General features: G+C 48.2%; 1 protein-coding gene across 1 annotated transcript in view; it reads left to right on the top strand.

Annotated features, from left to right (window-relative positions):
* The window catches only part of ITGB5 (integrin subunit beta 5), a 116433-nt gene extending 99617 nt beyond the window's left edge, over window positions 1–16816 (top strand). The window contains exons 11-15 of the mRNA XM_034785571.1: window positions 6088–6310; window positions 7559–7662; window positions 12284–12400; window positions 15176–15342; window positions 16217–16816. Of these exons, the coding sequence (XP_034641462.1) occupies window positions 6088–6310; window positions 7559–7662; window positions 12284–12400; window positions 15176–15342; window positions 16217–16312 (707 nt within the window). The 3' untranslated portion in view covers window positions 16313–16816. The remainder of the gene's footprint in view (window positions 1–6087; window positions 6311–7558; window positions 7663–12283; window positions 12401–15175; window positions 15343–16216) is intronic.
* The last annotated feature ends 7648 nt before the right edge of the window (window positions 16817–24464 follow it).

Below are 24464 nucleotides of genomic sequence, written 5' to 3'. Positions count from 1 at the left end.
CTGTGTGCAATTCTGTTCTCCCATATTTAAGAAAGATTAATTCAAACAGGAACAGGTGCAGAGAAGGGCTACTAGGATGAGAGGAATGGAAAACCTACCTTCGGAGAAGAGACTCTCAGAGCTTGGCTTGTTTAGCCTAACCAAAAGAAGGCTGAGAGGAGATATGATTTCTCTCTATAAATACATCAGTCAGAGGGATAAATACCAGCGAGGGAGAGGAGTTATTTTAAGTTAAGCACCAATGTGGACACATTAAACCTGTCTTCAAGATTGAGTTTGATAAATTTATGCAGGGGATGGTATGATGAAACTGCCTACAATATCCCCAAAGGCCGGTGATGGAACACTAGATGGGAAGGGCTCTGAGTTACTACAGAGAAGTCTTTCCTAGGTGTTTGGCTGTGGGGTCTTACTGAAATCCTCAGGGTCCAAATAACTGCCATGTTTAGGGCAGGAAGAAATATTCCCCCATGTCAGATTGGCAGAAACCATGGGGGGTTTTTTTTGCTTTCCTCTGCAGCAGGGAGCATGGGTCACTTGCAGGTTTAAACTAGTGTAAATGACAGATTCTCTGTAACTTGAAGTCTTTAAATCACGATTTGAGGACTTCAGTAACTCAGCCAGCGGTTATGGGTCTATTATAGGAGCGGGTGGGCGAGGTTCTGTGGCCTGCGATGTGCCGGAAGTCAGACTAGATGATCATGATGGTCTCTTCTAGCCTTAAAGTCTATGAGTCACCACAACCTTTTGGAGAATTGTAAATGGTGGTAACTAGAGTATAGGGGGGAGTGTTACTAGGAATCATGGGATGAAATTAATCAAAGGAAAATATAGGATGGAATTTGGGCGAAAGGTCCTGCAGAGAGATACTTGATTGGTGGAATAACTTCCCATGGGAAATGGTGGAAGCTTCTAACATTAAACTGAACAAAGTACAGGAAAATCTGATGTAGGGAAGGGAACAATCCTGCACTGGTCTCCATATGCATGTATGTTTGCATATCCTAGATGACCCAGGAAGTCTTTTTGATCTCTAATATCTGTTAATCTAATTGCCACAACCCCTTCAGGGGTCTCTTGTACAACCCAGACACCCTCCAAAGAAGAACGGCATGTGTTCCTGTGAACATGTTACTTTGCTGTCCAAAGCAGCAGCAGCACAGAGAGCCGAGCCTCACCCTGCCAATTCTTCGAATTTGTTCTGTGCTCTTGCCACCAGCATGAAAAGGAGAAGCCAGGGGTGGGGGTGGGGGAGCCTTCTGGATGGCCCTTGTTTGCTCATCAAGAATCCCAGAAAGGGGGTGGGTGGGTGAAATGAGGACAAGTAGATGTTCTGCCAAAAGTTTAAGTAACAGCAGGAGACGACTGTGCAACCCCGATCTGAGCATGGCTGATGTTAGTGCAGCACACACAAAGCAGGACTGGATGGCTTTCAGAAGTGCAGAGCACTTGCATCTTAGACTTTCCTGAGAGCTGTGGGTGCTCAGCATCTTTAAAGATCAGGCTGTACAACTTGCCTCTTGGCGGCATTAAGTGAAGCATGCTGGGGTTCCCTAAACAGCACTGTGCACCGCGTCTCCTCTCTAACAAACTGCCTATGCTGTTCTGTTCCCAGTCTCAGATCTATGACACAGCTTTACAGGAGCTGGTGCTGAATCCTACCAGAGATTCAGAATAGGGGTATTTTGACAAGTTAAAGACTTTTATTTGTCCGGATTTCTCTTTTGACTGCAGCGGGGTTTGCCAAGCACACGGATCAGCTAGACAGCTTTATTCAGGGACATTTAATGGAGGTTTCCAGTTAATAATCTCTGGTGTATAAGGGCAAATTCAGAGAGAACATTTCATTTCCTAGTCTTATCTGGAGACTTGAGTCTAAGATAATTTAATTTCAGGGCTAGAACAGAGGAAAATGTATCTTTTTATGTCTGGAAAATCCAATTAATCTCTTTGGCTATACAGACCAGCCGTAGTAGATTACATTCAAAACCGAACAAAGATTTTTTTAAAATACTGTACATATTAAAACTGCACCATGATACTTGATTAGCTCGGAGGTGTATTAAAATACACCTTCCTCTCTTAGTCTGAGATTACATTCCCAGTTTGGAAGTGAGACCCTTTCCTGATGAGCAGTACCATTCCTTGGTTTATCTTTAGAGCCGGGGTCCTGGAATAATTTGCCATAGACATTATCTTATGTACAGTAATAACTCCTTGGCCACTTAACATGTCAGTGAGGCAGATAGGGCTGGAAGCGTACAAACTTTTTTACTATGAAATGCAAATACCATGCAGAATTCCAAGGTTTCAGAAATTCTGCCCTTCCTGGGTAACAGATTACTTATCAATATCAGGTACAGGAGAGGAAGAAGGTTGCATTTGGAGAGAGTATAAACGTGTGGACACCCTAAGGTTTGTAATAGTTTGAAGTAGCAAGTTTGGTCCCAAGCAAATGATGGGGCTGTGTGAATGCTCCTTATGAGGCTTTGGGGCAAATGAGGTGGCTAGTAAAATAAAAGACGTTCCTGTTTTCCAGCGCCTGTATTTGAGATGTGCTGTGGCACCTCTGCCAATGCAGGAGTCGTGGAAAGCCAGAGAAATCAGAGTGCTTATGGTGAAGAGAAGAATCTGCATATATTTTTTAGCAGTCTTGTCTGAGAAACATGAGACTGTTTCCAGTGGGGAAACTGAAGCTGTAATTAATTTGCTGATGAGCATATATTCAAACTGTTTGGCATTATAAAATATGCATTTGAAAGCGACCTCCTCCTGGGGTTAAGTAGTTAAGAATCCCAGCGTTATTTCCAGGGAGCTGATTGATGAAACCGCACATTTGACAACTTGACACTCCACTTTCAATAACTGAAAGCCTCTGAGATTATTGACTTTTCAGGCTGTCTCCAAGTCCCACAGCTACAGTAGGAGCACCACTATATTGCATTCTCCATTTATCGATAACGATTGGAACTCTTGTCTAATGCCCACAAACCCGAGGGACTGCTGTCAGATCTACTGCATTGTTTGATGAGCAAGGTGCTTGGAGTCTGAAAGGTATTTTCAGTGGCAGGTGCAGCTGCTTCTCCTTGGAGTTGACAAAGGACCATCAATGACAGTGTCTAAGAAACAGGAATGTAACTTGTAGCTAGGTGGATAATTTTTTGGCAAATAAATCTTCAGGTTCTGGATTTATTTTTGGGGCGGGCAAGGCTTATTCTGACGCATTTCCTCCCTCTGTGTATTGTAGTGTGGGAAAACTCTCCCAAAGAAGCCCGTAGATATTTCCATCTGTTAAAGGAGAGGGGAGGGAGAGATGATGAACTGGCTTATGAAATGGTTAATCCAGTAGCCTTCCGCTGCTCAGACCTAGGTTCAAAACCAGGCCCAGTCACATGAAAGACTGAACCTAGGCATTTGGATTTATCACAACCCATTGCAGAGACTAGGGGGAGGAGGAAGCATTGGAACAGCAGCTGCCCACTCTGTGCCTGGCGTGGACCAATGCTGTACTCACTAATTTCCAGCAATCCTAAATTCATCCCAAACTTCAGGGTAAAACAATTGTTTGATTTTTAAAATGCACACAGTGAATCTATCTGTGGTATTTATCTGGGCACCCCTCACCTGAGTATCAGAGCACCTGACAATCGAATACATTTGTCCTCCCAACATCCCTCTGAGGTAGGGAACCCATCTGAATCTAGCTAGGGATCTGCCTAGAAAAGGTAGCATAGGAAGTGAGTGTCCAGTAGTTCATCAGGGAGCCTGATTATTATGGCACATACCGTGTTCATTAAACAGGAAAGTGCTGTAAAAAGCACTCTAACAACTTTTGATCGCTCTACAATAAAGCTGAGTCCTACACCTGAGGGACAGAAGGAGCTTGGGGAACGGTGGAGAGAGAAAGCTCTTCTTCCTGAGCCATGTGGACAAGCGGAGGCCAGGCATAAAACCCAACGAGGGCAGTTCCATTGATTGCCACACTGGGTACATTAGGAAAATCTGATGCTATACTAAGAAGATGGTAGAGAAGTGACCACAAACGCTGTTTTTGCTGTATCTGCTTCAGCTTCCACTGGTTAACTACAGTGAGTATCGAGATTATATTGACCGTACCGTAGCTCTCCAGCACCCAGCAGTATGTATCTGTTAAACATTGTCTTCTGTACAGCTGAGGACATAGCCACATCTGGGTTAAAAAGCAATATTCCTAAAGGTGTTGTTTCAGAGCCTTTGCCAGCTTTCAGCAGGGAAGGTGGGTGTGAAGAATCAAAGGCTCGGCTGCTCTTTTGCTACTTTTCAGGCCCTTCTGCTTTAAATCACTGTCAGGGTAGGGTTTGCTTTGCTTCCCTCTGTGGTAAACCGGGAGAGCTGGATTTACATTGAAATTCTCAGGCCATTTAGAAAGCCCTGTGCAGATATATAAACAACTGTATCCTTTATTAGCATGTTTCTTTTACCAGGCTGGAATAATGAAGAACTCTGCATGCTGAAAGAACGTCACCTCTAGCTGTCCTCAGCTTAAAATTATCTGAGGGGTTTTTTCCCCCTTTTTTTAAACTGATCCACTAACAGCAGAAATCCTAATGCTAAACCAGGGGGTAACAATTCTCCATTTCGCTTGACTGGAGTCTTCACACAGCCACAAACTTTAGGCTACTACTGAAATTTTTCTTACAAAAATAGAAGAGGAAAGAGGAAATCTGCTAGGCCCATTCTGCACGGCGTTGAAAGCCTTGAATCCTGAATATCTGAAATGTATAGTAACGGGCACAGCAAAGTATATATTGACCCCTTTGCAGCAGTTAAGAATATTTTATTCCTGCAATGAGTTGTTGCTGAAAGGTTCTATCAGGGCTTCGTTTGCACTTTAATGTCAATCACTGTATAAGTGGGTAATAGAATAGGAGGAGTAACACTTTAAAGGGGCTCTAGGAATCCGAAATGTTAATCCAGAGAAAACAGCAACCATGCTTTAGCCCAGGGGTCTCAAACTCAGATGACCTCGAGGGCCGCATGAGGACTAGTGCATTGGCCCGTGGGCCGCATCACTGACACACCCCACTTGCTGCCTCTGGCCCCGCCCCCACTCCACCCCTTCCATGAGGCCCCGCCCCTGCCCCGCCTCTTCTCACCCCTTCCCTGGCCCCATTCCAACCCCTTCCCTGAAGTCCTCACCCCAACTCTGCCCCCTCCCTGCCCCCAAGGGGCGCAGGAGGCGTGTGGGGTGTGGCAGGGGCTCAGGGCAGGGAGTTGAGGTGCAGGAGGTGTGCAGGGTACGGCAGGGAATTGGGGTGTGAGGTGCAAGAAGTGTGCAGGGTGCGGCGGGGGCTCAGAGCAGGGAGTCGGGGTGTGGGAGGGGTGCGGCAGAGGGTTGGGGTGCAGTGTGTGGCAAGGGGCTCCAGGCAGGGGGTTGGGTTGCAGGAGGGGTGAGGGGTGCAGGGTGTGGCAGGGGGCTCAGGGCAGGGAGTTGCAGTGCAGGAGGGGTGTGGGATGCGGCAGGGGGCTCCGGGCAGAGGGTTGGGGGGCAGAAGGGATGCGGGGTGCGGGCTCTGGCCTGGCACCGCTTACCTAGAGCGGATCCAGGGTGGCAGCGCTGTGCACCGTGGCCAGGGCAGGCTCCCTGCCTGCCCTGTCCCTGTCCCCGCTCCGCTCCACTCCAGGAAGCAGCCTGCCCTGCCCTCCTCCTCCACCCCCAAGTACTACTTTACCACATTATATCCAAATTCATGTTATATCGGGTCACGTTATATCGGGGTAGAGGTGTACTGTCACTGGGCTGTAAAAGTTCAGACTGATTTTGCCACTGCAGGCCAGTCTGTGTGTTACAATAGTAAGAACAATAACGAGACACTAAGAACTTTCTATCTAAGGCCCCAAGTAACTTGATACTTAAGCATTTGTCTTGCATTCATCTTTTTATCCTTTTAACCTCCCTCCCTTCAGCTCGATAACATCAAGAATGTTACTGATGCCTCTCTGTTCCTTTTTACCTCCAGCACGCTGTCACTGCATCCCAATCCCAGATAGCCGTCTGTTCACTTGCACTGAAGTTTGCTGTTTGTGCTTGTTATCGCTTATCTTTAGGCCATGGAGAGTGTCACTGTGGGGAGTGCAAGTGCCATGCTGGTTACATCGGAGACAACTGCAACTGCTCGACGGAGACTAACCGTTGCATTTCGAATGACAGTCAGATGTGCAGCGGCAGAGGCAACTGTGTCTGTGGGAAATGCCAATGCACCGAGCCCGGAGCCTTTGGAGAGACGTGCGAGAAATGTCCTACCTGCCCAGGTGCCTGCAGCACTAAAAGGTACCTCACCAACCATGCCCATGAATGGCTCACTCTGCATCATGAAGGGAAATTGTGTTTGATTTCAGAAGTCCTTCAAATAAGGGGCCTCTATCACTGCTTCAGGTTGGACCGGCTGCCTGAGGGTAGGCCTTCACTGCAGAGATGGCACCTGGCTTAGCCTAGCCCAGGTGTGAGCAGTGTCTGCCCTGTATTCCCCCATGTGTGTGTCACTAGGACATCTGGGGGGTTCCCATGGTCCTTTGTGCAGCAGTATGCTGCACTACTTGTGAGTCTTTTCCAATTAATTGTGGGAGAATTTGCCTGTCCTTTTGGGCACACACAGGGAATTATGGGAAGGCACTGGGGGATTGTTAGCATGTGGCTGGAGGTGTCCAGATGCCTCTCTGGGAAATTTTCCTGCAAACCAGTCTGAGTCTGGCAGAAAGTGACCAATACAGGTCATTTCATGCCTGGTTCTAATGTGGGTTCTACTGGGTAATTACTGGCAGCCAGATCCGCTTCATTTCAATGCATCTTGCTGTGTAGTATGGAGACAGCACGAGGATGCCAGGGAATGGTTATGATTTAAGAGATTGAAAATACAATGGAAAACCCACTTTGATCATTTAAATGCTTGTAGCCCCACAACAAATATTTATGGTGTCTGTCTTTTCTGCTTTCAGCCATTTCCGAGATGGTCCCACATAAGAAATCTAGATCCCCAAATGCCTGAAATGAGAGAACATTCAGGGCTGGATCCAAATTTAACAGCCAACATCCATCTCTGTAGCGGGTTACACCAAAGTTTCAAATACAAACACACCCAGACAACCAGGGAACTTCGCAATTGAGCCCCACCTCCAGGGTTAATCTGTCCTTAATTTGGAGACGCTTGGCCAAAAGGTTTCTATTGCTTTTATGATGCAGATGTGTGACTCTGTGGGGGCGTGCACAAAGGGGGCAAGCAGGGGCACCCCCCCAATAGCTGGTGGGGGATGCAAAACTTCTGCTCCTGGGCTGTGTCGAGGAGCTCTCCCCCCTTGGCCCAGGAGAAGGGGGAGTTTGCTGTCTCCCCCAAGCAGAGGAGTTCTGTGCCCCCACACAATCCACCTCCCCCCAGGCAGTAACATTTAAATTCCAGCGCATGCCCCTGACTGTGGATTAACAGGTCAAGATTCCCTTTGGCAAACAGTTTGTGTGGCAGGTCTGAATGTTCCTGTGGTTTCAAAGATGTTTAGTCTTTCTCTTTGTGTCTCCCTCCTGAAGGGACTGCATTGAGTGCATGTTACATAACTCAGGAGGACTGGCTGATAACCAAACCTGCCCAAAACACTGCAAGGATGAGATCATTACACGTGTGGATGTCCTCAGTAAGTAATGTACAGCAGAATCATATGGGAACTTCAGGCATGAGGCTGTTGCAACTGGCTAGATTTAACTGGTCTTTGCAAAGAATTGTATTTACCCTGATTGGCATCGAAGCTTTTCCATAAAGTAGGTCACAAATAAAAATCTGGATTTAGAAAGGCTAATCCATTTTCCTACCTCCAGGTTATAATCTCTTCACTGTTACAACATACACCCCACATCCAACTATTTACCATATGCTGGGTTTATTCTCTTATCCATATCAGCTACACATAACACTTGTAATCTTGACACAGTAAATGTTACTAGATTCAGATTAGATCTGGAATTCAGAATCTAAACACTACATTTCAATTCACGTGGTACGTTATGAGCATGCAACTGATTTATTTTTAAAAGTAAAATCAACCAGTTTTCTACCTAATCTCTTAATAGTGAAGAACCATTTTTGTTAATCAAATAGGTTTCTCTGTTTGGTTTTAATATGTATCTCTTCCAGATATTTACATAAGTCATACTGGTTGCACTTTTGCTGTCAGCTTTCTTTTTGAGGATTGCTGCTATGTTGGCTCTATCTTCTGAATCAACGTTTTATTAAGTAAAATTTCATACTCAATTAATTGCCTTGTGGGAGTCTACACTCTTTCTTCCCTCTAGAAAGTCTTAGAGATACACCTAGATTTTTCTCTGCTTTGTTACAGAGGCAGGAGTAAATGAGAGAGTTTATGACGACAGGGACAATGCAAAACTCGCATGCCTGGTTACATTGTGATCCATAGAGTTAATAGGAAGCTGTCTTGGTTAAGTGATGCACCCATACCAGTCTGCACTGCCAAAACTTGCCAAGATCCCAGTCAAATAAATCCTTCAGCAGGAGAAATTAATCATGATTCAGAAGCTTTGGCCATGTAATGAAGCAAAAATTACTTTAAAAGATATTTTTATATACATAATACCAAGGATGTCTAGGCCCGTTATAGATAGGTAAGAAGACAAGATCCTTGCCCTGAAGAACTCTTAACAGACAGCAATATTTAGGACAGTCATGAAGTTACACTGTCCAGGGCTACCCTAGTGCACAAATGACCTAGGAGTAAAGAATATGAAGACCACCTGAGTTGTGTTTAGTGCTTTTTGGCTACAGGAAGTAAGGGGAACAGGATGCAACCCAATGGAAAGTGATTGAGCAGGAAGAGTTAGCAAGTATCTTGTTAAAGCAGCATTTTTTGTGTTTGTTTTTTTTTCTGGCACACTCCCTCCTTGTGTCTGTAACATGAACACTTCATCCAGTTGGGATGTTTTCTAGGCCTCTTGGAAGAAGTGAGCTTTAAGGGAGGGGCTTGGCATAGAAAGATGAGGACACTGGGGTGGAACGGACGGCCTTTTCTGAATGAGCAGATAAATTAAGTCGTCTCTAACCTTTCACATTTGTAACTTTTTTCACTGTTCTTTTCCCCCCTGCCCCGCTCGTAGAATCAGCAATTTGTGGTGAAAATGTGATAGGTAACCTTGTCCTTTTCCAGCTTCCTCCCAATCTGCCATCCGGGGTCTATTTCCTTCTCACATGCTTTGAGCTAGTTTTAAACAATGTGAGCAGTGGGGTTCCTACCTTTTCCCATATTATTTCCAGCCTTGTTACAAGCACCAAGAGATTCAAACAGTGGGTCTGTGACACCACATTTAATAACAGCTCACTGCAAAAGCTGCAAGGTCATCAGGCCACTTTAAATCCCTCCAGCCTCTTCACAGAAAGCTTCACAAAAAGCTACTTTCACGTGACTAGTCTGGTATCTGTTTGAAGGCTGAAAATGCAGGGGTGTAGGTTGAAGTTCCACTCTCATGCCTAAGTCTTGCAACACATATGGCCACATTTTTGTGCTGACTTGCACCCTGTGAGATGGCGCTGGGTAGAAGCACAGAATCATGCCTGTGGTTTGCAAGCTCCCCTGCTGTTTTGGAAGATGGGGCAGGGGAACTAACAGCCAAGGTTTAGTTTTAAACTTTCTTGTTTTGGCCGGGAGCTTTTTTTTTTTTTTTTTTTTTTTTTTTTTTTTTAATTTCAAGTACTAGAAGATCTGAAGCCTGTTAAGACTGAGACCAAAACCTGGCTGACAGTATATTCACACTATATAGTGCACATTACAGATGCTTGTTAAGGGCTGGAATGTTGAGATTCACTTACACTAGTGTTGTTAACATGGATGCAGCTGTATCACTGCACGGTTAGCAGCAGTTACTGTAACGGAGGGGTAATCATTTCTCTAGTGAGGCCAGGTCAAAGTCAGAAAGGAAAAGAGAGACACAGGAAATGCAGAAGGACGAAAAATAATAGGGTGAAGTAGCAGGCTCATAAATGTGATCATTTTCCCACTGATACTGAATCTGAGTAAGGCACTCAGCAGCTACCACTAACAATGGTAACTGTGGCCTGGATTTTCAAGGTGCCTAAGCAAGTTAGCTGTCCTGCTCTCATTTCAAATTAATGGGATGTGGGCATCTAATTCCCTTAGGCTCATTTGCAAATCCCAGCCTACAAGCTTAGTCGGTACACAAAGGCCGTATTCTCCCCTTGATGATGGTGCAAATGTCGCACTGACCCCAGTAGGGATTGAGGGAGAACCGTGAATACTCTGAAATTTGTACCCCAGCTCACCGATCTTAATTATACATGGAATTCAGCCCTCTGCTTTAAACGCTACAAAGCTCTACTTGGAACTGAGACTGGCCGGGGCAGCACATTTGAAATCAAACTGATTGTTTTGCACCCACATTATAACTTCCCTGCAATGCCAAAATGTCCGAAGAAATCACGGACAGACCTTTTAGTTACAACAGCAGCAATAGCACAAACAGCCTGCTCTGTCTTCTATGGTATATTAAAAAAACAAAACAAATTCCTACTTCAAACAAGTCTTCTAATTTCCTGCCACTCCTCCACTTTCACCTTTTCTCCCTCAACTTATTCCTCTCCCCCCACTCTCCACTTCCGTCTCGGTCTTGAAAAAATAAACCTCCTGATTATTTCCGGAGATAAAACAATTCAGCACATTTGGAATGCAAGTCGAGCGATGGATTGTGGTTTTAATAACATCCTCATTTATGTCAACAGTTCACTGCTTTCCTCATAAAATGGACCAATATCCATCACTTTATCCACAGCTTTCCAAATTGAAGAGCAAGGGAAAGGAAAAGAAAAATGGCTGCCTTTTTGAACTGCATAGGATGGTACTGTCGAAAGACAAGCTCATGTCAGCTTTTATATTTGCCCTGAGTATCTTACTGTTACATGCATCACTGAGTGCAAGTTTAACCTCTTCAAAATGTTCGTGTGCATGATCATTAATTATTACTTGTGTTACGCTAGTGCCTAGAAATCCCAGCCAAAGCACTGTAGAAACACCCAGGGTATGTTTGCCTTGCAGTCAGAGGTGTGATTGCAGCTTGGGATACGCGTCCTACCTTTAATCTAGTTAATGTGGCTAAAAAGAGTGAATGGTGGCCGAGGCATCAGCATGGCTGTACAAGCCTGCCTGGAACCCTGGGTATATACCCGTGTTCCTAGCCATGCGCGGGTCTGTGCCTCTGCATCTTCACTGCTGCTTTTTAGCCACACTAGCTAGATTAAAGCTAGCATGGGCATGCCTAATCGAGCTGCAATCACACCTCTGATTTGCAGGGTGAACATACCCATAGTGAGATCTTCAGGGCAAGGACCATCTCTTACAGCCTAAATAGGGCAAAAGCTGGGAGGGGAAGTGCTTTGCCCAAAGTCATGCAGTAGGTAGGGGATTAGAACCCCATTTTCCTGATGCTCAAGCTAGTGCCCTGCCCACCAGACCACATTGGCTCCCTGCTGTGGTGATCTGGGTAGCTGTAGAGTGCCCGTCACTGAAGGATGCCAGTACTGAGTATTTTCATCTTTCCAGATCTTCATGTTTGCTAGTGCTCTGTTGTTGTTCTATTTAAACCTCAACCTTCCCCACAAATCATAATCACATTGCGCTCATTTCCAGGCTCTCTTTGTTTTGTATTTTCTCCCGACTCCTCCAGTATGTGAAGGGAAGTGCTGCTGAACTTGCAAAGGGATTTTTCAAAGGTTCTGATTTGCTTGACCTTCTTTCAGAGACCCATATTAATTTCTCTCTTTGTATGAAGTAGGCTAAACCCACCCAGACATTTCCTTCACTGCCATTTACTTGTATTCATAGAAGAGTGTCCAGATGATAGATACAAAGCTAAGGTACCGTGGTTGGGTTGTGGGTTTTTTTTCTTCCCTCTAGTGTTAATGGTTTCTTGTATTTCAGCTATTTGAATTGTTCCGTAATGTGCACCATATGTACCAACAGGAAGCTCCTCGTATTTAAAAGAATTCAAAGTCCCCAGAGTTATAGAATTCCAGAAAACACATCCAGCTCTGAGGCCAGATCTTTGAATGGTAGAGGCTTTTCTTCCTGCAGAAAGAAAACAGCTGAACAACAAATGTCTGAACATTATACCACCGTGTGGAGATGCCATACCACCAAATGCTACAGAATGTCTTCACTGTTTAACGTGTGTTTGAGATGCACTGGGCTATCTTACACTGCTAACAGAACCTCAGGAATGTTCTTCATTTCGTTCCAGAAACAGATGACCAGCACTCGGTCCTGTGTGTCTACCCCATGAATGACTGCGTGATGAAGTTCACCTACTCGGAACTTCCCAGTGGAAAGTCCAATCTCACCGTCCTCAAAAAGCCAGGTTGTTTCTGCATTTGTTTTTTGTTTTGATATAAGATGCCAGCTCCTGAGAGGTGCTAGGCTGCTGCTAAATGAGTCTGTTCGTCAGAAAGGCTAAGTGCTCTCCAGTAATTGCGGCCTTAGCAGATTCTGGGTAAGGAGAAAGCTTGGAGCCCTCCTCCGATACAGGCTTTTAAGGAAACTAAGATCAATGTTTGGGGAAACTGAGTCCGGGCTGACCTTACGGTTCATGGAACTCTAAACTGGGTTAGATGGGGAGCGGAAAATCAGGATGTCAGTGCCGCCGCCTCTGGTCCTAAGCCCATATATCTCTACTGTCCCACATAAGGCCATTTTCCAGGTCCTGCAGTTAAATTCTCCCACAGTAGGGAGGCTGTTACAACATAAATCTGTCACAAGGCCACCAAGATGGGGTAGAGAGAGGCTCTATGGTGGCATTGTGTGTGCATGCTGCCTTGTTTCTGCCTGTCCCTAGACATAGTGTCGGCCTCCTTGTGACATGATGGGGTGTGTTTTTGAACTGGGGTAGCAGGGGTACTCGGAAGATATGGCACCAAAAGGAAGAGTGAGGTGGGTTCTGGGAGAGACACCACTGAGGAGAGGGAGGAGTCTGAGAGGGCACACGTGACAGAAATTTCCCTCCCAAATGTGAAACAGAGCACGAGACAGTGGAGGGAAAGGGGAGACACAGCAGTGGGGGACAGTTGAGGAGCACTGAAGAGTCACAATCATTTTGGGCAAGTGACTCCATTGTGGTATCAGAGTGGAGATGAAGTGAGTCACTTCAGTCTCTAGTTCCACATTGGGGCGGGGGGGAGGGGGTGAGGCAGGAAATTGGTGCAACCTGTCAGCCGAGCTGGCACAAAGCCCCTAACTGTGTGGGTCCCCAAACAGCTGCTTGGGCTGAAAGCCAGTCCTGAAGAGAGCAAAGGAATCTGGATGATTTAAAATGCATTGACTAGAGCAGGGGTGGGCAAACTTTTTGGCCTGAGGGCCCCATCAGGGTTCTGAAACTGTATGGAGGGGCAGGTAGGGAAGGCTGTTCCTCCCCAAACAGCCTGGCCCCCATCCCTTATCTGCTCCCTCCCACTTCCCGCCCCCCCTGACTGCCCCCCTCAGAACCCTCCACCCATCCAACCCCCCCTGCTCCTTGTCCCCTGACCAACCCCTCCCAGGACTCCCTGTCCCTAACCACCCCCCTGGGACCCCACTCCCTATCCAACCACCCCCTTCTCCCTGTCCCCTGACTGCCCTGCCTCCTATCCACACCCCTGCCCCCTGAGAGGCCCCCTGGGACTCCCTCGCCTATCCAACCCTCCTCCCCCATTCCCCGTCCCCTGACCGCCCTCCCACCCAGACCCTCTGCCCCATCCAACTGCTGTCTGTCCCCTGACTGCCTCTCGTGACCCCCTGCCCCTTATCCAACTCCCGCACTCCCCGCCCCCTTACCATGCCGTTCAGAGGGACTGGCAGCCGCGCTGCCCAGCCAGAGCTAGCCACACTGCCGTGCAGTCTAGAGCACCGGGGCAGGCCGATGGCTCTTACAGCTGCGCTGCCCGGCAGGAGCTTGCAGCCCCGCCGCCCAGAGCGCTGGCGGCACAGCGAGCTGAGGCTGCGGGGGAGGAGGGACAAGAGGGGAGGGGCCGGGGGCTAGCCTCCCCGGCCAGGAACTCACTTCTGGGCTAGAGAACCAACACCCCTGATCCAAATGCTGAATTTCATGGCCCGTGCTCCTCTCTAATATTGGCATTAGATGACTGCAAAACTTTATCACAAACCTGGCTGAAGAAATCAGAAATATCTATTGTCATATCTAAAAAGCATCCAGTGTATTGAGTTTCCAAATATAGCCCTACACAGTCACCTGCCAGCTGAATTAATTGGGAGATTCTCAGTGCTCCTGCTCATAAACTCCTGTTCATAAACCACAGCAACTATCGATTTTTTTTTTCTATTTCCAAACACTGATCCTAGCCCAAGTAGCGTATAATGTATATGTGTCCACTAGCATGTGATCCTGCTGGTCTCTCTAGACCATGGCTGACGGCAGCTGTGTTTCTGGCATGTGAAACGTTTATTACTTTAATAAGCTGCAAGCCATTTTCCCAAACAAGCCCCCTTGTGGTGTTGTGAAATGAACCGATCAGATTGGCACAATAGCTGCTAGCAAGTCTGCACATGTCTCCTGTGGCATAAGCCATTCTGGACCTGGCCTCAAGAGACGGCAGATTTTGCACTTGCAGCACCTTATGCCTGATTGAAATAGCAGAGCCATTAGCCATTATTCAATAGACTCGCTTAATGATTCTAATGAGCTCCTATTTTCATGCTCAGGGCTGTCCAGGAGCTGAAATAGCCACTTGCCCCTGGCACTTTGTCAGTTGTACTAAGCCCTTAACCCTCTGTGCTTGCATTGGGGCCTCCTGCATTACAGAAGCATGGCTGGTGTTGCTGGCAGCAGTGCAGTAGATCGTAAACAAACGTTGGGTGAAATTCTCGCCCCATTGAAGTCAATGGGAGTTTTGTAATTCATGTCAGTGGGGCAGGATTTCCCCTATTTGTGTTGGAGAAAATCTCTTCAAAACTTCAGCTAGAAAGGGCAACGCCAAGGTAAACCTCTTGTGACCGCAGTGTAAATCAGGAGCGATTCCATCAGAGTCCGTGGCGTTCTCGCTCTCTCTGCTCCCCGCATCTGAATGGTTTAATGTTACCCAGTGCACATCCCGTGTTAGGGCATGTCCCCCATCGAAGCTAATTTTCTTTTTTTCCTCACTAGAGTGTGGCTCTGCACCCAACGCCCTGACCATCTTGCTGGCCGTGGTGGGCAGCATCTTACTGATAGGAATTGTACTTCTGGTTGTCTGGAAGCTGCTTGTCACCATTCACGACAGACGGGAGTTTGCCAGATTCCAAAGCGAACGCTCCCGGGCGAGATATGAAATGGTGAGGGGGCCGGATGGGGTAGGGTAGGAGAAGGTTCATGGATTGGGGATGGGGGGCCATACGGCACATGGAGGCTCATGATGAGGGTGTCAGACTTAAAGGAAGACTTGTCTGACTTGATATGAAGATGCTATTGGCAAAACTGTGCCCTGCTTCACGCAGGTGTGCTGCAGCGTGGGGCTGGGGCAGTCTGGCCTCACTGAGCTGTGTGTGCTCTTACTCTGGTTAATGGCAGCTCCTTATAAGGGAATAACGCTGCACCCTGCATAAGGGAATAATCCAAATACTCAGCAGTATTTTGTTCAGTCTTCAGTTTTAATATTGAGATTACAGTAGTAGATGCCCCAGCTGAGATCAGTGCTCTGTTGTTAGATTTTGTACACTCACACATCAGGAGACAGAATTGTAACTACCCATTGCAGACTAGAAGTACTAACTTTGAGCAAGCCCATTATAGTTGCATTGAAGATTATCCTGTTACTTAAAATGTACATTGTCTTTTTGATGAAACTATAAGATGGTTTTTGTGGTGATTCTGCCCCATCCTGTTTAGCTTTGCCAATTGGAGATGTCAATAAGGAAACCGCTTCTGCAGGTTTTCCTGGGTACGCTGCTTTGCCTTACCTTTGAACCTTAGCTGCTCTAGGTTCTAGGAAATTCTCCTAGAATAAGGAGAGAGGCTACTGAATTAGATGGAACACTGGTGCAGTCTGCTACCAGGTTTCCTATGAAGACACCACAGCTACCCAGTTTCTCTTTGTATTTGAATAACACATTCCAGAGGAAGCCAAATGGAGATTTATCTCTGAGCAAATGTGGTTTCATATCAGTATTACTGTCATTCATATTCTTTTCTGTTTGATTTTTTTTTTAGGCATCCAATCCTCTTTACCGAAAGCCTATTTCTACGCATAGCTTAGATTTCACATTCAACAAGCTAAGTAAGTCCTATAATGGCACAATTGATTGACTGCATGTGAGAAATCTGACGCAACCAGAACTGGAGTGCTGTGGACAATTGCTTGACTTTGTTGCTGCTTCCTGAATTGAAGCTGGAACCCTTTTCAGTGGAGAATACCTTTAAAGCAAGACTGATCATTGACAGAAGGCTGTTATTTGCACAGTAAAGACAAGTGGCTCAGCAGGGCATGTGCTGTATGATTCCTGGACACAAAGACATGCTCCTGGGCTCATTGACTCCGAGAGGTGCGGAACTCTTCATACCCCAGCTTTTTGGATACCTTAAACCCTCCAGCTCAGCGAAACAAGTGCCATATTGCAGCTTCAGACATATACCAGTAGAAGAGGTGACTAGGCCAAATTCAGGGGAGACCTTGCCATTGCAAGTCTTTAGGGGAAAATTAGCTTAAACGGGGTGTTGGAAGCAGTTGTGTAAAAAACTAGGACCCAGGTGTTCTGCAGTCTTTAGAATCTTTTTTTATATTAAAAAAATAAAACTGTTGTGCATATATGATGTTATCAGTATCGTTCAGTGTTTCCCTGGCATTCCCTACAGCAAATGCATTTTTGGGAGGCTGCTGCTTTTAACTCTTGTAAGCATAAATGGATCAGTTTTAGACCCTTGTAAACAGAGGTATACATTTAGGTAAATCCAAAAAAGCAATTGCAGCCATGGTGACTGCTGAAAATGTCCCATGTTGGCTTAGTGCAGGGGTTCTCAACTGGGTGCGTGGGACACAGTTGTTGCAACCAGCCCGACATTCCCATATTGCTAAATGGAGGGGCATCCTGGGGGAATCCTATGGAAAAGGTGGTCTGAGTATGGAAAGGTTCTTTACCCCTGTGTTATGCAAGAGGCTAGAACAGCCTGGTACTTACAAGCGCAGTCTTCTTCCATGAGTGGTGGGGTAATGGCCTGTGCTTTTGGTCAGGGGCGGCTCCAGGCACCAGCACAGCAAGCACGTGCCTGGGGTGCCAAGCCGTGGGGAGAGAGGGGGGCGGCCTGCCAGTTGCTGTGAGGGCAGCATGTCTGCGGGAGGTCCGCTGGTGCTGCGGTTTCGGCGGTAATTTGGCGGTGGGGCGCTGAAGGCGCGGCACCAGCGGACCTCCCGCAGGCATGCCGCTGAATCTGCGTGATCAGCGGACTGCCCTCAGGCGCACCGCCAAAAGCCGTGCTTGGGACAGCAAAAAACATGGTACCAAAAGCAGGGGTGGCTCTAAATGGCTGATGGTTTTTAGAGACTGAAGCTTCCTGTCCATGTCCTTACCACAGGGTTTAAGCTATTCTATCTGACTGCTGCAACGTTGGCCCAATATGAATGTTGCAAGAGGCCTTTGGCGGCGGAAAATACATAGAAGACAGTACAGCTGCCACTGTTCCGGTCTGTGTTGCTGACTTTGTCACTTTGCCCTGAATAGCTCATGCGAGCTAGTCAACGGCAGGAAATGTGCCAGGAAAAAGCACAAACAAATTATTTTCATTGGTTTGACTTGCTTTTCCCTCTGGAAATGGGTCATGGTCCCAGGCATCCCCTTTTGATTTTTTGTTTTCCTGCCTATGTAAACAGCAGCACTGATTTTTCTCACCATAAACAACTCGCCTTCAGGATATTTACAGCCCCCTGCCCCGTGCTCTAATGGAAATGCTGAAGGACTCCAAGAGACACTACTAAAAATAGCAGAGCAGGGATTGCTGCAGCTCTGCAAATCGCAGGCTGTAAGCATCGGTGGAAGCTGTGGTTGCAGAGATCTTCCTGAATGACTCATTTTTGAGAACCGAGCAGTAGGGAGTCAGGAGAGGAGGTGGGTCCATGCTTGTGGCTGGGGTGGGGTGGGAGGCGAAGAAGGGGACCAGTTCTCTGTGAGAATTTGGGGGCAGGTGGATGTACAAATTGTGGTAATATTATAGAGTTGCTCATATGAAAACTGCTGTATCATGAACGTATGGATGGTCACCATGTCACACCAATATGTACCTGGGAAGCTAGCCCAATCTGCCCCCCCCCCCCCATGCCACCATGGCTATTTTTAGGCACTAGCATGTGTATGTTGGCCCATGCTGGGAATTCCACCTCCTAGCAGCTATGCAGCCATACCCTAAGTGCCAGGGGATGGCTGAAAGGTCAACACTGCACCAGGGGCTAGGCAGCCAGAGAGCAATAGGTGGCAGCTCTCAGGCAGGAGACAGCAGGTGGTGTCTAGGAACCACAAGCCTGGTGCAGTGACAAGCCTCTCTTCGGGCTCCAGGTGGCTTAAAACACTCAGGGATGCAGAGACTTGGCTTCCTCTCATCGCAATCCCGGCAGTTCTGATGCTGTTCTTCTGCATAGGAGGGGGCAGGGTTTGGCACGACTCCTTGTGCAGCAGTTCAGAGGGGACCAGTGGCTGTGTGGCTCCTACTGGGCAGTGGCATTGGTGCCATGGTGCACGAGGTCAGTCATCCTGTAAAGATCAGCTGATGTTCCAGAGGGCAACTCTGCCCTGATGTGCTGAGACTAGATGCCTTTTACTGCCTCCCTGCTGCTGCTGGCTGCACCGGTGCATGCCTTGCAGCCAGACAAAAGCTGTGCTCTGCCAAGGTGCCAGCACTGCAGTGCTCAATGGAGCTATCAGGAGGAGTTTTGTGTCTAAAAGTGCTAGTGTAAAGCCGACAGCCCCCAGTCGTCAGCAGGCGGGATCAACCAGGCACCCTCTGGATCTTAGTGCATGAACCTTCACAGCATGAGCTAAAAGCCAACTGGCTCTTAGCTAAGGCTGGAAAGCAGACTCATTTAACTCTCTCTCTTTGAGTGGCCTCGGTGCCACTAGATGGGCCAGAACACCACACCCCAGGTGTGGGGGTTACACTAGCTTTGGGCCAAAACCCAGAGCAACTGTAACCCGGGGTATAACATGCGACAAGCTACACAAGGCACCATTCACAAATGTCTGTTTCCAGTTCCCTGTTGACCTGGTTGTGGGAGTGGTTTGGTGTCTTCAGCAGCTACTTGCCGGTCACGGTCCGGTACATACACAAACAGATTTGAAGTTTTGCCTTTTGGCCAATAGTGGTGCCTATGGCAGGCAACCTCGAGGTGGGGGGAGTTGTTTTACTATCATCCCTGCAGATAGAGCATGCAGGGCAAATAGTCTAGCCTCTGGCCTGGCCCACAAGGCAAGTGGCATAATGGACTCATTGGCCAGCTATGGCTACCCTTCGCTGGGCTGTAAGATAGTGGTGGAGAGCAGTATGTTTTTAGCATGTGTTGATCCCTGGCTGTGGGGTCAGAAGCTCTTCCCCATCCCCCTCCTGCGCTCCCTTGCACCATTCATGTGCTGTGCAGCACAATCAAGATGGAATCTGTCCCTAACTTCCCTGTTCAGGATTCATTGCCCATGGCAGAGTTCCCCAGTGAGCGTAATGCCAGCACAGCCCTGGGTGCAGGGGGCACATTGGCAGCAGGGCCTGAGGAGGTGGCACAAGCAGAATGCTTTGTTCAGCTGTCCCCGGGGAGTGGCCTGCCCCCGGGAATTATTGCCCACTGAGGAAGGCTAACCGCTGGGCAGAAAAATCACAGCACCATACTAATACAATGAGCAAAGTGTAGCTGTAGCAGTAGCTAATCCCCTCGAGTCATTTCATGCCCAATAGTTATCCCTGTGACATCACTGGTTACAGGACCGGTGCAAGGATATTTTGCGCCTTAGGCGAAACTTCCACCTTGCGCCACCCCCACCCCTCCCCCAGGAGCATCGCTTATTATAAACTTTCAAAAACGAACACTGCATAATGTGGCATTGTTCATTAGAATTAATACACGTTCGGCTTGAAAATTTATTAATTTCATTATTTAGTCTACATATTCAATGAAAATAAATAGCCTTGGGTCTCCTGCACGTGGCTAGAGTCCCTCCTACCCCCCCCCCCCCAATGGATCTGGAAAGGGTTGTTTTGGGGATCAGAGCAAAGCTGGGCGTCGGGATCTGGCTTCCATTCTCCACCCTGGCACCAACTCACTAGATGAGTTACTTCCCCGATCTGGGCTTCAGCTGCCCCCAGCGCTAAGGTGTGAAATGGTTCCTTGCTCCTGGGCTGGAAAGTGCAATGCAGGCGGGAGGGGGTGTCTGAAGGCCTGTCTTCCCCACAGGTGTGAGGCGAGGCCAGAGTTCCAGCATCTGTCATGACCGTCCTGGTTGCTTTACTCTGCCCCACACCAATTGCTGCTAAAGCCCCTTACTCAGAGAGCTCTGGCCCAGGGCAGAGGCGTCAGTGTCATTCTGGGCCTGCTTTTCAGAGATGCTGAGCACCTGCGGTTCCCAGGGCCGGCTTTAAGCTGATTCAGCCGATTCGGCTGAATTGGGCCCCGTGCCTAAGAGGGCCCCGCAGCTGTCCACTCCGCCCCCAGCTCACTTCCCCCTCCTCCCCTCTCCTGAATGCTCCGCCCCGTTCCTCCCCCTCCCCTGCTTCCCGCGAATGTTCGCGGGAAGTCTGAAAAGGGGCAGGCGGCGGCAACAACAGGTAAGGGGAGGGGTGCGAGGAGGGCTCCTGGGAGGCGCGGCGTGGCCCAGTCCGGCCCTGGCCGAGCAGCCCCGGCCGCTCTGGCTCCAGCCCGGCACGGGCACCGGCCCCGGCCGAGCGCGCCGGCCCGGCCCCACAGCTCTGGCCCGGCCCTGGCGCCGGCCGAGCACCCCCGGCCCCGGCCTGAGCGGCTCCGGCCCCGGCCAAGCGGCTCTGGCTCTGGCTCCGGCCCGGCTCGGGCCCCGGGGCAGCGGCCCCAGTTCTGGCCGAGCACCCCCAGCACGGCCCCATGGCTCCGTCCCCGGCTCGGGCCCCGGGGCGCCGGCCCGGCCCCGGCCCGAACACCTCAGGGCCCGGCCCCGCCCTGGGCCGAGCGACTCCGGCCTGGCCCCGGCCCCAGCGGCTCCGGCCCGGACCCAAACCCCGCGACCCCAGCCTGAGCGGGGCCCAATTCCTGGGGGCGGGGCTTGCCGGTAGGAAGCCTCGCCCCCAGGAATCGGGACCCGCTCTTGCTAAGGCTGGCCCTGGCGGTTCCCCCCAATGTCTGTGGGAACTCTGGGGTTCTCAGTACTTCTGAAACTCAGGGCAATTTATTTCCAATGCTGGGCCAGGACTGAGCCTGCAAAGGCAGCTGCATAGACAACCCCCAATTCCACAGCAGATTGCCGAGCAATAACAATACAAGCAAGCAGGAGAATGATGAGGGGCAGTTGCCCCAATGCTGGGAGTGGGGAGGATATGGCCCTAATGTGCTCACTAAACTTCTACCTAGTAAAGTTACTGGTGCAGCTGCTTAGAGCATTATACAGAACTAGCATGTACATATCATAAGAGTCAACAGCTGAGCCCAGCTCAGTATTTCCAAGTTAAAAGAAAAGGGAGTAAAAGTAAACAGAGTAACAATGCTGATGAGAGAGATTGTAACTATTTAGACAAGCTGACCTACCCTTTGATAGGCTTGTGTATGGCCAAGCCGTGGGAATGATACATTTCAAATAGTAACGCCTGTTTGTGGCCCTAAATGTCTTAGGCAGCCTGACCACAGCTCCCATTCCTGCATGAAAACAAAGGCGGAAACTATTTTAGGGGCTCATGTGATGCAAAAATGTCAGTACAGGTCTGGCCAAATCGGCACCACTATGACCTTACGACAGCCAGCTTCTGTGTTTGTGGAGCTCATAGCATAGCTAGGGGGTGCTTTTTTGGGTGGGGTACGGGTGCTCATGTTCAGCAGTGGATACTGGTCTAAATCACGCTTGCAATCAGAAAACCCTTCACCTTGCATTTCATTCACTCATTTTCACGGTCCTAACAGTGGCACGTTTTGGATAAGGCTGTGAAACCTCCCAGTGTGTAGCTACAGTTGATGCTAATCACACCAGTTTGATGAGTGCAAAAGATGTAAATGCACAACAGCTTAAACCCTATTGTAATCTCCACCCTCAAGCAGGGACAAGAAACACCCCCTCCACCCCAAAGGCTGTGGGACTGAGGAAGAAGGCACAGCTTTTCTGTGTGTGTGTGGGGGGGTTCCACCTCCTTCCCCCTCCCCACACACACAATTACTGTAGTAGCTGAGCACCTCGCTTTCTTTAGCATCACTGTTCTTTACCCATATGAGGGTAGGGCAGTGCTATTATCCCCATTTTACAGATGGGGAATGGAGTCTCAAAGTGATGAGGAGCCTAAAGATTCACTCAGGTGCCTATTGGGCTTTTCAAGGGAAGGGGAGTTAGATTTTTGAATTCCTTTGAGGATCTGGGCGCTAGCTGTATATTAAATCGCACTGACATTTACCAAACCGCTTAGCTGCCTCACCCTGTATGCACCTACAGTTGCCCCAGTGAGCCTCCACAAAGCCACCTAAGTCCTGCCACTACCTCACCACGACTGAGCTGCTCAGAAGTCTAGCTCATACCTAAGCCCTGGTGGAGTCACAAAGTAGAATGGCTCATTGCTTATCTCACTTGTGGCGCCTGATCCAGGAGGCATGCTCTACCTGTACAAAAGATGGACCAGAATACCCAATAGCCAGCCCTTTACGTGGGCTGTGGGAAACCCAGGTTTGTCTCCTCACCGTGCTTGAGCTTCTCCACAATTTCCAACTTGTGAACTTCTTTGTAACTATGTTGGCTCAAGTCACCTTAACTTTTAAACTTTCATTTGTTGGGTTCTGGTAAGTGGGCTGTGACACTTGCCTCTGCTGCAATGGCTATAAACAGTTGTAGTCACACAGCAGCTTTTTTCCATAAACCGAACCATAGGTTATGCTTTCCCATCCTCCACAGCGCCAGAGTGGGGTGGTAGCATTTCCTTCTGGGACAAGTTGGCCATATTGCCAGATGGGTCTAACGTAGCTAGAGGTATGGAGCTGAATGGAGGTTAACGCACATTGAGCTGGGCCAAACTGAGGTGGGATGAAGGCAAACCAATAAGACAATTACAGCGTAGGGGTTCTGCCACGACTCCAGTAAAGTGTACAAAATCCATTAGAAGAAGAAAACCCTGGGCTAGAGCAGGCTCCTTTCAAGCAGGGCTTTGGAGCTGTGCTCCAGCTCCAGGCAAAAACCTGCAGCTCCACTGCTCCAGCGCTGCTCCAGGCTCCGCTGCAAAGCCCTCCTTTCAAGGGTAAAACACTATCAGCTACCACTGGTACTGAGCCTGCAATAACCACACTGGGTGAGGCTCAAACCATGTCAAGAGCCAACTGTCTCTCTGAAACTGATTAAACAGTCTAGCCAGGTCCTCCACAGTTAGTTTCAGGTCGAGTCCTTCCAAAATGGAATCCACGTCCCCAGAGTCAATGCCCGCCCAAAACAAGATTCCAGTCAAACCTCCTGAGGGTATTTCACATTCCTTTGGTGCAAACTCTTCCCGAACCTCAAACAATGTTTGTGTTGCTTCCTGTAATACTCATGCCAATGAACATGGTCATTGGGGATCATTCAATATTACATTTGAAATGCTATTTGCCATACTTGGAAGTTGAATACAGAACTAGGAGTAAATTTCCAACTGCTCATCATGCTTCTGATACAGACAGTAAGTGGGTTTAGGCAAATCACTTAACGAGTGTCATGTTATATAGGGAAAGTACCATCTCTACTACTTGGCTAGCTGCACATTGTTCAGTTACCATCCTTAGTGCTTGTATAGCAATGTACAATGATGAAGGGCTAAGAACAATTATTCAGTATTATAATTCACAATTAAAAACATGGAACTTTCCTTCTATTTCACTATAAATGGGAGTTTCACTGTAGATATGGATTTCATAAACTATTACGAGATTAAGATTTTCATCACCTGCCAGCTGACGAACTAAATTGGAACCAGTCATTTGCCTCCATCCCTGACTCTGACAAAGTCCTTGCAATTCATTCTCGGGCCTGATCAGCTTCATACATTATGATGTAAATGAGTTTTTTAAATTGTGACCTAGTTCCCATGTTACCAATGCAGTTCTGACCAACCGCAGGAACTACGCTTCATGGAATGTAAACAGCAGGGGCACGTAAAAGAAATTAACATTATGCCTAATTTGAAGTGGATTTCATCCATTTCAGGTGCCTGAAAGAAAATGATTGTTCTCTCAGATTAGAGCTGCACATGCTTGTTTGCTGGAACAGCTCTGATTATAAAGACCATGTGGGGCAGTGCAGGC

This window comes from Trachemys scripta, chromosome 11 (genome assembly GCF_013100865.1).
Source record: "Trachemys scripta elegans isolate TJP31775 chromosome 11, CAS_Tse_1.0, whole genome shotgun sequence".
Classification (NCBI taxonomy): Eukaryota; Metazoa; Chordata; order Testudines; family Emydidae; genus Trachemys; species Trachemys scripta.
The sequence above is the reverse complement of the archived record's forward strand: the minus strand, read 5'-3'. Positions and strand labels throughout refer to the sequence as shown.